The 17,209-nt window shown below is 37.2% G+C and overlaps 7 protein-coding genes across 7 annotated transcripts; 2 read left to right on the top strand and 5 right to left on the bottom strand.

Annotated features, from left to right (window-relative positions):
* Positions 1-1,770: 1,770 nt before the first annotated feature.
* Positions 1,771-2,896, bottom strand: LOC145913881 (RNA/RNP complex-1-interacting phosphatase homolog). Its single transcript, XM_083001647.1, has one exon. It carries the CDS (start codon positions 2,861-2,863, stop codon positions 1,928-1,930), a length of 936 nt encoding a protein of 311 aa, XP_082857773.1. The 5' UTR covers positions 2,864-2,896; the 3' UTR covers positions 1,771-1,927.
* Positions 2,897-4,366: 1,470 nt separating this feature from the next.
* Positions 4,367-5,413, top strand: LOC145913372 (AP-2 complex subunit sigma). Its single transcript, XM_083001001.1, has 2 exons — positions 4,367-4,477; positions 4,542-5,413. Exons 1-2 carry the CDS (start codon positions 4,422-4,424, stop codon positions 4,912-4,914), a joined length of 429 nt encoding a protein of 142 aa, XP_082857127.1. The 5' UTR covers positions 4,367-4,421; the 3' UTR covers positions 4,915-5,413.
* Positions 5,414-5,718: 305 nt separating this feature from the next.
* Positions 5,719-7,004, top strand: LOC145913221 (ras-related protein Rac1-like). The gene is made up of 4 exons (XM_083000805.1): positions 5,719-5,853; positions 5,909-6,108; positions 6,413-6,628; positions 6,694-7,004. The coding sequence occupies exons 1-4, from the start codon at positions 5,812-5,814 to the stop codon at positions 6,863-6,865; spliced, it is 630 nt and encodes a 209-aa protein (XP_082856931.1). The 5' UTR covers positions 5,719-5,811; the 3' UTR covers positions 6,866-7,004.
* LOC145913222 (ras-like GTP-binding protein rhoA) lies at positions 6,870-8,050 on the bottom strand. The gene is made up of 3 exons (XM_083000806.1): positions 7,522-8,050; positions 7,255-7,446; positions 6,870-7,190 (listed from the first exon to the last, which is right to left on the bottom strand). Exons 1-3 carry the CDS (start codon positions 7,752-7,754, stop codon positions 7,007-7,009), a joined length of 609 nt encoding a protein of 202 aa, XP_082856932.1. The 5' UTR covers positions 7,755-8,050; the 3' UTR covers positions 6,870-7,006.
* Positions 8,051-8,290: 240 nt separating this feature from the next.
* On the bottom strand, positions 8,291-9,879 carry LOC145914289 (rho-related protein racC-like). Its single transcript, XM_083002095.1, has 3 exons — positions 9,629-9,879; positions 8,866-9,090; positions 8,291-8,612 (listed from the first exon to the last, which is right to left on the bottom strand). Exons 1-3 carry the CDS (start codon positions 9,838-9,840, stop codon positions 8,450-8,452), a joined length of 600 nt encoding a protein of 199 aa, XP_082858221.1. The 5' UTR covers positions 9,841-9,879; the 3' UTR covers positions 8,291-8,449.
* Positions 9,880-10,564: 685 nt separating this feature from the next.
* LOC145914249 (uncharacterized) lies at positions 10,565-13,740 on the bottom strand. The gene is made up of 7 exons (XM_083002051.1): positions 13,598-13,740; positions 13,196-13,383; positions 12,673-12,876; positions 12,464-12,605; positions 11,361-11,560; positions 10,818-11,036; positions 10,565-10,733 (listed from the first exon to the last, which is right to left on the bottom strand). The coding sequence occupies exons 1-7, from the start codon at positions 13,622-13,624 to the stop codon at positions 10,565-10,567; spliced, it is 1,149 nt and encodes a 382-aa protein (XP_082858177.1). The 5' UTR covers positions 13,625-13,740.
* A 240-nt stretch (positions 13,741-13,980) lies between these two features.
* On the bottom strand, positions 13,981-15,543 carry LOC145914186 (uncharacterized). The gene is made up of 3 exons (XM_083001976.1): positions 15,251-15,543; positions 14,590-14,805; positions 13,981-14,445 (listed from the first exon to the last, which is right to left on the bottom strand). The coding sequence occupies exons 1-3, from the start codon at positions 15,442-15,444 to the stop codon at positions 14,274-14,276; spliced, it is 582 nt and encodes a 193-aa protein (XP_082858102.1). The 5' UTR covers positions 15,445-15,543; the 3' UTR covers positions 13,981-14,273.
* Positions 15,544-17,209: the final 1,666 nt, after the last annotated feature.

The following is a 17,209-nucleotide window of genomic DNA, read 5'->3' as shown; positions in this document are numbered from 1 at the left end:
TGGTTCAGATATGGATATGGATATTGATTTCTACTACAAGAGTGACTCCTTAACTAAGTGCACTGGAACAAAGTTAATAAAATTTTGAACAGGTAATCACAATTTAAATTTTTTTTGTGACAGGTTAAAAAGTTATTGAAATTGTGTTGCTTGAAAAGTAACAGTAGTGTGTGTGGGGAGTAAACTTTCACCATGGTAATCTTCCATTATTTAAAGTTGTACTCGGTGAGTTTTGTGTGCTTCTTGTGTCTTATTATTTATCTGTCCCCTTCCTGAAGGATACATATAGTTTGTACTTGTTGTTTACCTGTTGCTGCCTTGGGGTTGCTTCAGGGGGGACAAATGATTACGAAAAAGATATTATGTTATCCTAAAGAACTGTTTGCTACTAAACATCTGGATAATTACTTTTTTAAATATTTTGTTACAGAAGCAGTGAGGGAATTGTATCCCGATCTAAAAGAAATTGATTATTCCATGTGGGAGATTACCTGAAGCATGTGCCCGGGAGAAAAGGAGGTCGCCCGTCCTCCAGCCCAAGCACCTCTGCCTAAATTCTTCCATTCCTTTCTTTGCGTTCTTTTTTTTTATTAAACTTGTTTTCAGCTTTAACATCGTGGGCTATTTGACGCCTTATACAGGCTAAAAATGTACGTCGTCAGGCAAGAACAGGCGTATTTTAGATGCGAATTTACAACCAAATATCGACGCAACGAACATATTTGGACCTTAATAGGACGTCCAGCTAACCACGTCTGATTAGGGTCAGGTTTTGACGTCTTTTGAATTTGCACTTTCTACCAAAAACTGTACCAGATTTCGACCACTGATAAAAAAGGAACATATTTGGACGTAAATGCGACGTCCAGCTAACCACGTCTGATTAGAGTCCGGTTTCGACGTCTTTTGAATTTGCACTTTCTACCAAAAACTGTACCAGATTTCGACCACTGGTCGCGACTACAATTTGACGTCTATACGACGTACTTTTGTCTGCTGGGTAAGCAATAAACACTTTCGTAACTTAAGTGCCAGAAGAGCAATTCCTATTAAATCACACGTCGTTCATATTTTCGGTATAGCAGCACAAATTTATTCTGATGTCGTTATTTGCACGTGCAATTCTAAGTAATTAGGTTGCTTAAATTTGAGTAAAACACAATAAACGTAGGATAAGAAGTCATTATTCGGATTCGGTGTCGATAGTCGGATTTGGTCCAGCACATCATAATGTGTACACATATTGTTTAAACAAGATTCACTGTAAATCACCAACAATTGTACTTAATTTCATGGTAGCTCTCAAACGGTTGTGTGACATAACAATGGCGTATGCTTTTGTTACTCTTTCGCAAAACGTGGTTTCGTTTTTTAAGCAAGTGCAACAAGCAGTACAGTTTCTGCGGTTAGCTGTCGTCTTGTCTGCGACAGTATGTTAGTAGATTATGATTGACTTCTTCAGTATTTTAAACTTGTTTAGTTTAAGTAGCCTGTAACAACGTGTAAACTAGCATAATGGTATTGTTTTCACGATCACTTTTATTGTTGAGAATTATTCCGTTTTCCTACTGGTGTAAACTTGGGTAGGGTTTAACTGCAGAAATTTGTGGGACGTTCGGAGTTAAACTAGGTAGTCCTCGCAGGATGACTTGCAGTAATATATTAGTGTTTAATCTTTTTTGTTCAAATACTATCTAAGCAAACAAACACTGGTGACCCACTAAAATAGCCTGCAACTGTTGTGGAGGTTGAGAACCACCAAAATAGATATTGCTTTTTACTGGGAACATACACCCCTAACATTGTCTTTTATTTGTCAAAAAACAATAAAATACAGAAAAAGGCATTTGAAAAAAGAGCAATTTAAAATGCAATTTTTATTAAATTGATGTGCACAGTGAAAAATGCAAAACAGAAAGATAAAAAATTAATGAAATTTATAGCTATGAAAACGACCTCTATATGATTGTCTGTGCTCCCTTGTTGCACTACTGTCGTAATACTGATCATATGGATGGGACCATGGTTGGTGATGATCATATCTTTCCCTTGGTGAGTAGGAATACTGACTACCATTGTAGTAATGTGGGGTTTGATGGGTATATTGTTGTTGATTCCAGGCCCAATCTTGGTAATATTGTCCAGGGGAATCTGGGTTTTCCTGACCCATTTCATGAAAATATGGTCTTCTACTTCTAAAGTAAGAATTTCTGTGATTGTGTCTTCCTCTTTGGTGCTGGTGAGATTGTGGTGGTAATTCCTGTGTTGTTTTTCTAAAGGCTTTTTGCTTTGGAGGTGATTTACTGGATTTAGTTGGGCTACATCTTGAAGCATTCAGCTGGCGAAGATTATCCAAATATATAGGTCTTTCAATTGTATGTCCTCTTGCTTGTTCAAACAATGAAATAGCTTCTTCTGGGTCCATGCCTTTTTCCTCTATCAAATATCTACAAATCAAGTAACCAGTTCTATTCACACCATGAGTGCAGTGTACAGCTACAAATTTCTTTTTCCCCATATTCTCCTTTTCAAATGACTGGATTTTTCTCTTAAATGTGTCAACAATGTGCCTTGAAGGTATCTGGTGTCCTGGCATTAAGATTTTGCAGTGGTCAATGCCTTTGGATATAAAAAACTGGGGGTTATAGTATCGACTGGTATATGTAAGGTCAACTATGAGTCCCAAATCTTGTTGCCTTTCATCAAATGTTTGCAAAACATCTTCACAAGAAAACCTATCTTGTTCAGGCACATTGATTTCTTTCTTTAATGGAACTTTCATAGCAACAAAACAACTATCGTTCATTTGACTCCCAATTGGTTTGTAATCAAGCCATCTGTCTGGTATGCTGTTTTTAGGCATTGGTATGGGTTATTTGTAGTATCTACCCTGAAATATCCTGCAAAGAATAGATTTATTGGCACATGAATTATTTGTAAATATATACAACAACTTTGTTTCACAGCACTGCCAAATCTCAAACAGTCCATCATTGAATTATTTACACAGTAAACGGCGCCTGTTTAGAAATTGAGAAGTGATTAGCGATGTGTATACACAGCCTATAGGCCTAATATTTATATTTGGTTGGTGTGTCGACCAATTTTATGTGCTGATGATAGTACCTTTCATTCTGCTCGTATTTTTACAGAACAAATATTAACTGGTTTGTTGCAGTGTTTTCACTCACATTTCAAATTCAATCTGACAAACTAAGCATAAGTATTAGGGCTATCGCCTAACGCCATGTACAAACTACAAAGGTCGAGAACACAAGAAGAAGTCCTACATTATTTTTATGAAGGCTTCTTACGCTTGACTGCGTTTGAGTGGTTAGGTTTACGCATTACTGCGACCATAGTATACTCTGCTGCGACTGTGGTCGCGATCACTTTACGCGTTTTTATGTGCGCCGTCGCTATGATATATTGTGGGTGAATTGCGACCATTGTTACCTGCACCTGCACTGTGAAGTTCTGGTAGGTCGAAGCAGCGTACACAACTGTGTGGGATCTTAAACGCCATATAAATACACTACTGTTCTTTTGTGTAATTTTTATTGTGAGTACGCAATCCGCTACAGCGATTTGGTGTGTTGCGATTTCTAGACTCTCTGGGCATCTGGTTATGCACATTTGTTAGTATCCCGGACCGGTTACAACTTATTATCGTCAATGAGCTTGACGTCACAATGCTGCAGTTGGAGATTGGCTGAGTTGAAAAAGTATCAATGGATTTTTTTTGCAAATTTGACGTTTAGGCAAAGCAGACAGTGAAAAAAAAAACGTCTGGAATTGACGGCAACTAGCGCGTCTGGTAACTACTTTTTGGTCTCGTAGCCTTTGGTTTGCGTTTTTACTGCCTCACTAATAGGGAAAATCGTAGTATATGACAAACGACACTAACTCAAATAATAAATGGGTTTTAATTATCTAGGCCAGTTTAGAAAGACCTACAAAAGATATTAATATTTGTATAAAATAAAAAAAAATTTCCCAATTTAGTTGTGCAAACTAAAATCGAAATATAACAGATATAGGCTAAGCTTCAGTGTCCATCTGCTATAATTTTCCATTCGATCAAATCGCTTCAGTTTACACCAAAGCCATGAACCGGCAAGTCACGCTAATTGTCATTAGTTCCACCTGTTTTTCTTAATCTTAGCTGCGCAACACTCATTTATTTAAGAATTCCTAACTAACACAAGGCATTCTCAGGCAATCTTTTCCTGCGGCATTGTGCTGTGCTCAATGATGATGCAAAGTCAGAAATATTATTAGTTGGGGCGAAAACAGAAGTGACATTTATATTAGGAAAATATATTTTTGTAGATTAATTTTTGACATGTTTACTTGGAAAAAAAAATGTGTATGTGTTTTTATGTAGAGTTTCAGCGTAAATATTCTGTTGAATCGTAAAAATGATTAGATTTATCCTTATTCAAAACCGAGCTGGTAAAACAAGACTTGCAAAATGGTAAGTCAAATGATAATCTTCATTCCCTGTAATTGTAATACCAACCATTAGTACTTTCCCCAAGGTATATGCAATTCGATGATGATGAGAAACAAAAACTAATTGAAGAGGTTCATGCTGTGGTCACAGTCCGGGATGCCAAGCATACAAACTTTGTCGAATTTCGCAACTTTAAAATTGTTTACCGGAGATATGCTGGCTTGTACTTCTGCATTTGTGTTGATGTAAATGACAACAACCTGGCCTACCTGGAAGCAATTCACAACTTTGTGGAAGTTTTAAATGAATACTTTCATAACGTTTGTGAATTAGACCTTGTGTTTAACTTCTACAAAGTGTACACAGTGGTGGATGAAATGTTTCTGGCTGGTGAAATAAGGGAAACGAGTCAAACAAAAGTCATACAACAGTTGTTGATGCTGCAAAACCTTGAGTAATGTTTTTTCTTTTAGCCATTTATCATAATTTAGCAAATCTGCTAGATGTGCAGACATTGCCCCAAGTAACATATATCTTTTTACTATTTTGAAAACATTTTGCATCATTAAAACCATAATTTTCACTTCAAAATGGCACCGTTATGGTTTGATTGTGTTTAAATGCTGCTATATATCAGTATATGTTTTTCATGTACATTGTAATAATGCAAGTCAACACACATTTTCAAAACTATTATAGTGCAATAAACTTTGGTTGGTGATTGTGTTGCAATGAATGTACTGATAACTACCATTTCCATATAGACACATTTTGTAGTTGTGCACTATACTTTACAGACAAAGACAGAAAAGATAGTTATGGTTCAACATTGTTGGTTTGTTCACTTTGTTAAACACTGATTTCAATGTATGGCTTTCTTATTCATGTGAACTTTTCCAATGTTTTGCATTCACACTATTATGAGTGTAATTGTGTTTCCAACAAATATATATTTCGTCATCAAAAATATTTTGAATTACTGTTGAAGGCAGTTTAGCAACAGGTTTTCCTACAGTAACAAGTATTGATTTCTTTCAATCAATTGGAGGGAGGCAAGTACTGAAATTACTTCCTGGCCGACCGCAATACTATTTTATCCTATTGGACGGAAATTTTTAAGTTCCATTAGATTTTGACTTAAAGTCAGGGGCGTTGACTGTTTTTATGTTTGTGATATCTCAGTTAATTTCGCACCCTGCAATACTTGCCTTTTTTCTTTGCCGTTGGGCGAAACAGCAAAGCCTTACAGCCTTCTGCTGGTGCTGGTACGACGTTGCTTTGACTTCCTTTGAATTAAGTTTCGAGCAGCGCAAGCAAAGGTAATTTGCACCTTGGTTGTTCTGTGTTCAATAGAAATGGGGACCTGTTTTGGAGAAAATACACCAACTGATAGCGAAGTAAGTTTACGAATTAAAATGAAATTTGCCGTTAATCAAATTTTATATTTGTAAGAAAACACCATGGATTAAACTTGTGACAATCGGAGACTACTGTGTCGGAAAAACATGTTTGTTGATACGTTACACAAATCATACTTATCCACATGAGTACATACCGACCATTTTCGATCAGTACATGCAGAAGGTCGATGTTGATGGTAGTTCTGTTCATGTAGATCTGTTCGATACAGCTGGGGGAGAAGATTATCCCAGGTTACTATGTTACAGAACATTGATGCTTGCTATAAATAAAAACATTTAAAGGTTCAGATTGCGCTACTCATTTACATGGACATTGCAGTGTTTCAAATGTGTTGGTTGCTGCTGTAACTGTTTCTATATACGTCTGTTGGTGCGTATTCTTAACTTTAACCTGATAATTTGAAACACGTTTTCCTTCGTTGCCACATCACTGCAGGGTTTTCCAATTCCCGAGATATAGTGGTAAAAAATGTAGGGTAACTTAAGAGACGAAACAATATCTTTTGTTTAAGGTCGCATTTATTTTCATGCATAGATTACGACCCCTGTGTTATCCTGGTACCAACGTGTTCCTGCTTTGCTACTCCCCAGATCTGCGAACTTCTCTGACAAACTTAAATAACGAGTGGAAAACTGAGCTTATGCAACACTGTCCTGATGTTCCTATCTTAGTAGTTTGCAACAAAAGCGACCTTAGGTTCGATTCGAAATCTGACACGAAAGAAACAAAAGGAACGGCTGATTTGACCACGTAGGCTTGCATATATATTTATTGTTATGACAAATGTAAAAAAATAATGTGTTTTTCACTTGAAGATTGGATGAAGGTAAGAAAATGGCGGAAGATGTAGGCGCTGTAAACTACATGGAATGTTCGGCCTTAACTGGGGTGGGAGTTGAAGAAGTATTTCAAGAGGCAATAAGAATTGGCCTCGAGCACAAACGCAAGCAACCAAACAAACGACTTCGTTCTTGCCAAGTGACGTGACTGCAAATCCGCTAACAACAACATAAGACGTAGCACATCAAAACAAGCAAAAAAGATGGAAGTACTTTTGGAAAAGTTGTAATTGGTCCCAGGACATAAGCGCTGTAAATAATACAGCCAGAAAAATACAAAAAATATTTTTCAAAGAATGTTACATAGTTTTTTCCTTTTTTTGTTGTACTTTATTCTTCTCGCAATGAAGTGTTCTGTTCCGTGAGGAAATGCCTCTTCAAAAACTTCATTGACTCCATCACAATTTAACGCAGAACATTCCATGTATGTGAGTGCCTTTATATCTTCAGCGAGTGCTTCACCTTCGTCTTTGCTACAATGCAACACAAATTAGGCCACGGGAATTACACAAACACTAAACTTGGAAATATGTTTACCTCACTAAATCTTTAGTCGCATCATCGTATCGCAAATCTGCTTTTGTGCCGACTAGCATTATTGGCACATCGGCTGTCCACCGCTTTATCTCGGGCAGCCATTTGTCCTTTACATCGGAAAAGGATTCCTTACCATCGATTGAAAAACAGAGGATAAATATATCAGTAAAGGGATAATGCAGCGGCCTTATCCTGAAACAACATGATTAGGACATAAGTTATATCATAAGCAAAAAAATACAACTTATGCACAAAATCTTGACTTACCGATCATTGTACGGATTTACTAAGGTTTCCCACAACTCAACTTCGATTTCTTCATCATCCTCCCTTGGTATTGATACCGTATAACGTTCTTCGTACAGGGAATCTTTCAAGAATAGCTTGGGTATGGGACTAGTGGGAAATTCTTTACGTTTGTACCTTGTAAGCAATGACGTTTTACCTACTTTCTCGCTTCCAACAACATTTAGCTTCATTCGTAGACAAAACTCACTCATTTTTTTCCCGCAAACTGACAATTGATATCTTTTGTACCTGTACAACTGCTCCCTTGCATTGTTTTGGAATGAAATGTCCTAGCTCAGCCGCACACACCGAGCTATAAATAGCTTGACAACGCCGAGGGAAAATATGGTGGACCGCAGGGCTCGAAATCAGCATTTGAAGCACTTGCGCAACCAAAGGCAATAAATACCTTGAATCTTAACTACATTATTTATTTAAATTGCTGGCATATACTTTTGAAGGGATACCAGACGGCAGCAAAGCATGTTTATATTAAATATTGTGATTTCTTTTTTTGAAATTAAATCGATTTAGAAAGAAAAGAACGATGTTGCCTGTAATGTTCGTCTGAGGCGCGTCTTACCCTTTGTTTTTCCTGTGTTATAATGAATACAAGTTCTGATTGAACATAAATCCTTCGAGATAAGCACAAATACTCAAATACTCAAATACTTAAAAGTTCAATATATTTTATGAATTGTTGCGTAATTCAGTTACTGACAAAATAGTGTAGAAAGTCACAGGAGGTAGAAAAAGCATGAAAAACGCTTGCTAAAAGTACAACTTTTTTGCCATTTACATTTATCCGTATTGTTCGGAAAAAAACGTCGCCTTAACTTACTTTGAAAGTCATTTGGCGAAAGCGTTCTAGGATAAAAATGTTCAGCAATTCGTTGTTGAATTGTTATTAGCTTACAACGCAAGATCTCTTCATTCGTTTTTCGAAGGCTTTAATCCCATAAGTTAGTGCTTCTTCGAACACAACATCCACGCCATCTTTGGTCATCGCCGAACATTCCAAGTACTTTGTTGCGTGAACAACTTGTGTCAGTTCTGCTCCCTCAAAAACCCTGAAACACAAACCTAATGATGAGCATGTGATGTTCATGATAAATACGTGGCGATAGAAGCTGAACTACTTTCATCGAAAATGTCACAAAATAACTTTGTAAATGAGCAAAATGCCAAATTCCCCTTTTTCCGTAATTTTGTGACGTCACTTTTTCACGTAATTTCTGTGCAAAAACTGCCCATTGCTGACGCCACTCATGAAAACCAGACCATAGTTCACAACACCCATGTCATCGAGGTCTATATACTTACGTTGTGACCAAGTTCCGTTTCCCGCCGACACACGTGCTATCAATGACGTCACCGGTTTTTCGTATATCTGTCTTCGTTCCAACGAGAATAACCGGCACTCCTGGAGCGTACTTTTTTATCTCCGGCATCCATTTAAATTGAACGTCGTTAAAGGATTGACGGCACACGACTGACAGGCAAACTACAATCACATCAGTTTCCGAGAGATAGTGGCTCGCCGCTGGTCTGTTACAACACCAAGCCTAGAATCAGTGTTTTACGAAACTCACATAACATACAATAAAACTCACGTACTTATTGGGTTACGGAGTTTGAAGCAACACGTTTTTTTTGTAAAGGTCACGAACATAAACGGGTGCTAGAGTAATTTTATATGCTGTTATTATAGGAAAACCTTTTCGTACCTAACTAGATTGTTTGATTTCGCATAAACGTCAGGACAAACTTACAAATTGAGATCATTGTGCATCGAAACCATTACAGTCGTCTTTTTTTGACAAATGTCGTGACTTTACCTTGCTTGGAAAGTGAATTGCGCAAGGACAGCACTTGATATTTCGCATGTATTTTATGGCCTGTTAAATTTATTTATATCCTAAATATTTAGAAACTTGCAATTCTGCAATAGGACTTATAAATGTTAAATATTTTCACAAACATAATTTTAAAATGGATTACAGAAAAAATAGTGGGTATTTTGTTGGTAAACTACATGTTTACTCAATGGTTTCCAGTGTTAAATAAACCTATTTCAATACGTCACCTTATTTCCTCTTCTTTTGCCGGCATCTCCCACAACTCAACTTCATAACTCCGACCTCCTCGTTCAACGAACACCGTACACTTGACGTCACCTTGGAAAAGCTTAGTGGCGTTTGGCTTCGGTAACCTTTTAAATTTGTACCTTGACAGTAAACTAGTTTTGCCCACCCCAGCACTGCCCAGCACGACCAACTTTACAAGATTGCCGTTCATGCCTGTAACACTCAAACGAGAACAACTGCAGGCAATCTTCCTTTGTCTGATGAAATCAAATAAATGACACAGCGTTAGTGGCCTAATTCCTATTGCGGCGTTAAAACGTGACTTGACGCAAGGCATTGTAGAAATTTCCAGTACACAGTCAACAAAAATGTTCACAGTTACTGCGCTGCTGTATTATAAATTGTACATAAGCAGTAAGCTGGTGTACTCAGATGTTATACTACCTTAAATACATCATTGGTAAGACTGCCTTTAAAACAAATTCAGAACTTTGCATTTAACACATTATTTATTTGGTTTGCTCTATCCAATCACTTTATACTCATCATGTAGATTATCAAGCCTGTGTACTACCTACATTATTCTGCCAACACTCTATTTTCAATAACTACAGAAACCTGAATGTTTTTCCTGACTATCTGTGGAGCAAAATCGCGCAAGCAATTAACACGACGAAACATAACAGCAACAACGACAGCTAAAAAAAGCGCTTGCGTACTTGTGACTTCAAACGTAATTTCCGCTCTGGTTTGTGACAATTTTTAATGCGCACTGAAACAATTTTCTCAGTCAAAATACTGATTCGAGCAAATTGTTTCAAAAGTGACGAATAATACATTGGATTTAGATATAATGACTGCAAGTTGTTACAAGCACTATTAAAAATATGCAACACGTAAAAACATGCTTTAAGTTCTTTAAACTTATGAAGCACCTAAATGTTAATAGAAACTCTTTGCAGTGCCCTTTTCCGCTTCATGTGCTTGACTGTCTTGTTAACAATGTTGTTCATCAAATGTCCTACTCCAATACCTGTTGTAGAAGAACATTCGACATATTTCTTCGCATCTATACGTTTCGCTAAAGCCAGTCCCTCCTTTCTCCTAAAATTATAAAAACAGTTTGACTTTTAAAGAGAATCTTTTTTGCAACGCTATTAATATTCGTACAAAAAAATATATTCTTACGTTACTAAAGAAGTTTTGTTTCTTTTCAGAAAGTCCAACACCATGTTATTTTCTCGAGAATCAATTTTAGTCGCAACTAAAATCAGTAAAATGTCGGGCTGTTCTCGTCGCACTTTCGGCACCCACACTTCTAGAATGTTCTGAAATGAACTTCGACAATCGACCGAGTAACAAAGAACGGCGACATTCGCTTTCTCACGATCAAAGACTCGTTGCTTCCTACATTAAATGCAAGGCTGTCATAATGTTCATTGTGTTAAGCTGTTTAAAATAAGTTAACGCAACGACTGTCTTGGTACTTGTTGGTTCAAGTAAAATAGGAAATTGGGTAAGCAAAACGAAAAACACTAATTGCCATAAAACAATATTGACGCAGAGGAAAATCGGTGTTTAAAAATCACCAATTGGCCCAAACTTTACTCAATTGTACGGGTAGTTTTGGCCATTTTCAGTCAACATACCCTGTGATGGTTTATAACAAACAGTTGTAAACGATGGCATGCCAGTAATAACAACCAAAAAATACCACAGTAAACTACCCACCAATCGCAACCTAAGGTGTCCAACAGAGCAACTCGGGCAAGTTTTTCGTTTTTTCTCTGCCACACACAGCAGTCATCCACTTCTTTTGGAAGTGGGGAAAGGGGTTTGACGGCTTCTTCATCATTCCCCAGTGTGGCCAATGCTGTCAGGAGGCTGGTTTTTCCAACTCCTGGGCTTCCCTCGAAGTAAGCTAAAACAGGCTGTTCACATACAGATTATTAGTCGAACGTATGCGAAAGTGTGCGCTTGAGAGCTCACAATATGCTTTCTGAATCTTCAGTCGTAACCAAGAAATAAACCTCTGTGCCATTTGGTTAGCAATGATACACGCCTTTTGTTTATAACTTTTTCGAATGTAATACCGAAGTTTATTTGTTATTTACTTATACACAAAAGAGTTTTTAGTTAATATTGAGATGGTTATTACATTATTTACAAATGTCCCAATGAATCGATTTTATTGCGTATGTTGTAGCCTATACGCTTGCCCACAAGGTTGCCATATATACCATTTATACGCCCTTTACAAAAATTTCCAAATATGTTCCTATTTTAAATAGTTTGTTGCTAACGCTGCCAGGCATACTATTTGTGATTAAAAGCTCTTCTGGCAAAAGAAAAACTTGTTTGTTCGACGTTTCGGTTGTTATACAACAAACCTTCATCAGGATAATGAAGTAAAAACGCCCACACGGTGATAAATATTCACGCGCGCATAACAACCGAAACGTCGAACAAACAAGTTTTTCTTTTGCCAGAAGAGCTTTTAATCACAAATGTTCCTATTTTGTATTAAATGTGCTTATTTTCATGTCATTTCAGCCCCTAATGCAAATTATATGCCTTTTCCATCTTTTACCAAGGGTATAACCCCCTGTGTCAAGATACATCCCCCCCTAAACGGTCGTTATATTTCTTCAAACTCATAACACCGTGTTAATACTAAACCGTTATGAAGTAAAATTAAAATATTCTTTAGTCTACTTGTTTTTCGATTTCTGATGGCAACCCTCTGTGTTTCCCGTATCATCATAATGGCCTCCGATAGAACAATCACTTTCCCTTCAGAACCAAAACCATGTTGAACTCAGATTAAAACGTACTTTGTACTTCCTTCTTCCTTCGTTGATGGCGATGTATTTCATTTGATGACAGAGGTTTTCGATTCCATTTCCTGATACGGCCGAACATTCGCAGTAACCATCACAAAACAATGCCTTGGCTAACAAACTCGATTCTGACGCCCTGGATGGGTTTTAGCAAAACAATTAGTCTGTAGAAGCCGCAAATACGTATGTATCGTTGAACTTACGATATATAGCTGCTGCCTTTACCATCCTCTCCGTTATAGCTCCGATCATCGCCTTTCGTAGCCACCAGTAAAATGGGAACTTTTGGGCACCACTGAATAATTTCGTTCATCCAAACACTGCGAATCTCATTGAAAGAATGACGGTCGTTGACAGCAAAACACAATAACACGACATCCGACATTGGAAGTGTTTCCTCTCGAAACCTGAAATTTCGGTATTGTAACAGCGACAACCGTTCGAATACTAATAAACACAAATTATTTTTTCTTCTGTTTAGTTGTTCCGTTAAAAGTAAGTTTATTTTGCCGCAGCTTAATTCCGAGTAAAGACTCCGTCGTAACTATAGGTCTATTAGTAGTCAAGTAAGCTGTGTGGGCAGATACTTTAGCTGCAAGGCAGTGATATATACACAGAGCTGATGGAAATAAATCTTGGCCTGTTATGACAAGTATACGATCAATTCTTGCCCTATGCAAACACATTGATTTTTTATGTTGTCAAATTATTTAAACCATAGTTTACTTCTTGAGGTCTCCTCTGACGTCAGGCTCGAAAAATTGGTAATTCTGTTTCTCTCCTTCCACCTCCACTGTCGCAGAACATTCAAACTCCATCCTGGGTATATATGACGGAAACTTGTTTTTGGAAATTCGAAGAGCTAGACATGTTTTGCCACATCCAGACCGCCCAAGCACCGCCACTGCGATGGACTGAGAAACACATCGGTGATTAAATATAACAACTGGTTGTTTCTTGACCGAAATTGAAACACAAATTTCGGTATGTTATTGTTCATCCGTACAATTCCACATTACGTTGCACCACATTCCCTTTTGTCTTTGCCTTCACTGAATTTTGTCCAGGCCATAGTTTACTTTTGGGCAACAAAATCAAAACATTAGTTGGGAAAACATCTCATCCTACCTTTTCTTTGTAGTTACGCAGCGACATTCCTCACCAACTCTCGCTAAGGTTTCAAAATGCACTCATGTCTTATTTCCATTTCCAAATCACTGTTTGCTCAAGAGTAGTTTCGGTATGGTAGTTCCTAAACGCCTCCCTTTGTTCGTCATTGATTCATCATCGTATTTATTAGTTCACAGCAACGCGTATTGCAGCTACGTCATCTCCGACGTTGCAGAGTGTAAATAACTATTTGCACTATGTGTATATCCTTCATTCGCGCACTCAGCCAAAACTCATTACCATTTTGTCAAAGCGGGAGTTAAATTTAAACTTCAAAATTTGATCATTCTTACGGCGACAGTATATAATACCTCTGGCTCGCGCTAGCTTACATTACAGTTGGTGGTACATAGTTTTATTGAGAAAAATCATGAACAGTTTTATAAACAAGCAATCACATTTAAAGAAAAGCTCGTTTCACTTTCAATTGTACCTGAGATACAAAAAAGCATTGTTTAAATCGTGCATTGTGTCGTAATAAACTGAATTAACCATCGTGTCATCTACTAAAAATGAAACGTAAAGTCATTGTGGATTGTGCGTCCCGATCACACAAGCAAGGGTTTATAACGACCGGCATTAAACGAGTTTGTGTATCAAGTTAGGTGTTTAAACGAAAATAAACAAAATCAAGTCAACACACAATACACGAGGAATGCCCTTCCTGTTTGTCGTTTAACCACTTCGCAAAAACTTTCACAGCTGTTTGTTCAAATAACTCATCCACTCCAACCCCAGTGATGGCGGAACACTCCATATATTTTACAGCACCTATTTCATCCGCAAGCTGTTTTCCTTCTTCCCTTCTGGTAAATGCAAACAAAGAGTTTGATGGTTTAAAAGAATTTTATTTTGGTATCAAAGGGTATTACTTAAACATTTTACTTTTAAATGTAGTTTTCTAAGAACAGATAAAAAAAGTTACAACAGAAACAAGAACGCGCGCTCACTCTACTAGAAAAATGCCGTTGCCTCTCAGTTTTTCCATTGTGTCTTCATCAGAACGTAAGTCCACTTTTGTTGCTACAAGAATGATTGGTACAGATGGGCAGTTCTTTTTTAGTTCTGGCAGCCAATACTTCGTTATGTTGTGAAAAGATTCTCGACGTGCAATTGAATAGCAAAGTACAAAATAGTTGGTGCTTGGATAACACATGGGCCGAAATCTATGTAGAAATAATGATGTTTAGGATGACAAAAGAGTTGCATTAAAATAAGTTTGTTTATTGCTACTATTTGGGTTCCAGGAAGAGGTGTACCAACCCATACGCTCTGCCTGCATTTACAGTTTATTGTAAAAGAAATAAATTTTAAACAGCCCGATCAACAAATGTAATTATCAAGCGGCAGTGGAAACTATTAATAATATACATGTTGTAAATGCAAAAAAGTGCTATATGCGTGGTATGTTAGGACTTCAAGTAATACGACATCACACGGCTTTTGCAAGTAAACGAGTGAGGAAAAAGTTTGTATCTATAGAGGTGTATACGTCTGTCGCATTGTTAACGAGTTAAAATGTGCAACCTTATGTCATGTAAAAGTACTTCGCTATTTTCCCCTTTATATATGCACATTTCTTTTCAGCAATTAATGTACAGTAGTTCTCACTTTTCGCTCGCTTTATCGCCGTCAGTGTCGAACATTCCCAATACAAACGATGTGTTGTTAATGGACAGTTTCTTCCTGTAGCCCTCTGGAGTGGAGGAAGCATATTCAGTGGGAAACTTTCCCGTGGTGTAGCGGATGAGCAATGACGTTTTTCCCACTCCGCAATCTCCAACTACCACCACTTTCACAATCATCCTTGTTCGTTAGTTTGGTAAATACAACGCGGTCCTTGGTGTACACAGCTTGATATTTTACTGAAATGCTATGAGCCCATTGTGGCAAACGTTACAAGTTTTGATCTGTTGAAAACAAAACAAATGTTTCCTTTTACTTTTCATTCGAGGTTTTAGTTGACATTATTTATAAACGCATTTTCAAAAAGAGAAAATCAAATTGGACTTTTTATCATAACCAGCACTTAGCCTGACTCAAATTGAAACCTTGCCAGAACTCAAATTCATTCGAAAACAAAGGTATCTTTTATATTCCATTTTCCTAATGACCCCTAATGATTTTGCAGTTTTTTTGATGACTTTTAATGGTAAAAGTTCGAACACCGTCGAATTTCAGGTTCGGCGTTCCGGTGAATTTCCACAACTGGTGTTTCCCAAAAAGTCTTAGGAAGCTTAATTTTTTTGGGTAATTTTCGAATAAATCTAACTGAAAAGGTAAGAAAACTTTCTGCTTACTTCGAAATTGCCGTTAATTGATTTTAACAAAGCAATTGATGCTGACATTATACCTACGCATTTGCAACGCTAACTTTTGCTTGACAACTTCCTTCTACAAGTTTTGCAGCGTACGTAAATCGAACTTTAAATGAAACACGGTGATTCAGAGGCAGTGACAAAATCTTACGTGATTCACAATTCCTGATAGACGAACATAGTTTAATGAATAAAAGGATAATCTTAATATTTACGCGAAAACAAGACAACTTGGCCTACCATAATACTATAATAAGAATGGTTTCTTTAGGCAAACGATTCGAAATACAATTCTAATCTGCAGCATGGAATTTCGGTTTGTGAACACCTTGCAGTATGGTGACTATGTAGTGCTCGTTGTGCACAAGGAAGCTGCTTCCATAGTTTGTGTAATCGTTACGGTACGCAACGTTGCTTTGGCTTTATAGCGTGTAGTGTGCTTAATGTTTTATGAAGACATTTATTTTGGACCACACACTTAACTTTTTTGTGAGTGGATTGCAAATTCTTGGCTATTGGTTCATACCGGCAAGTAACTTACACACAGGGTTATCTTTGTTGTTTACAGTCAAGGTTTTTTTGACATCGAGCCAAAAAATGTCCGAACAAACTTCTAAACGACTGTAGGAAACCACGCTGACTTTAATAGTTACCCGTGTCGTTTTTCTGTTGACTATAAAAACTTCTTGAAAATTAACCCCGTTCTGACCGCAGTTGTCCTCAAATATTTCTGCATGGCCTAAATAGTTGGTCTAAAGCTAAGCTGAGCCTACATCACACACTTCATAAATACAGCGCCGACTACCAGAAATCCCACGCGTTTGTTGTAGCAAGGGGGCGTTTAATGCTATAAACAGTTGTTCAAAGGATTTTAATAATCCACCAAAAGACATTTGTTTTAACGAAAATATGACTACGGTTTCCGTCTTGGAAATTCAATTCTCTAAACTTTAGGAAGAAAATGTTGATTGTAATATGTACAGCCAATAAGGCAAGCTGCGTGTTTCGGCAACAACATAAAGCTTATTATTGAAAATTATGTTTTAAAGTACCAAAATAGGTATCAACAAGCAAGTCCAATGAAATGCTATAGCACTATGAAACTATACGAAAAGTTAAACATTGTGCTAAATACTTATTTATCATCCTTAATCGCAATGCAATGCACCAATCGCAAAGTGGTGTACCGCTATTGTGTGTTTCAATGTTTTATCAAGGTTCGAAGGTACTTTAAATTAATCGTTTGGAGTAA

The sequence above is a fragment of the Ascidia mentula genome, chromosome 9 (genome assembly GCF_947561715.1).
Source record: "Ascidia mentula chromosome 9, kaAscMent1.1, whole genome shotgun sequence".
Lineage (NCBI taxonomy): Eukaryota > Metazoa > Chordata > Ascidiacea > Phlebobranchia > Ascidiidae > Ascidia > Ascidia mentula.
This window is presented reverse-complemented; position numbering and strand designations above follow the sequence as displayed.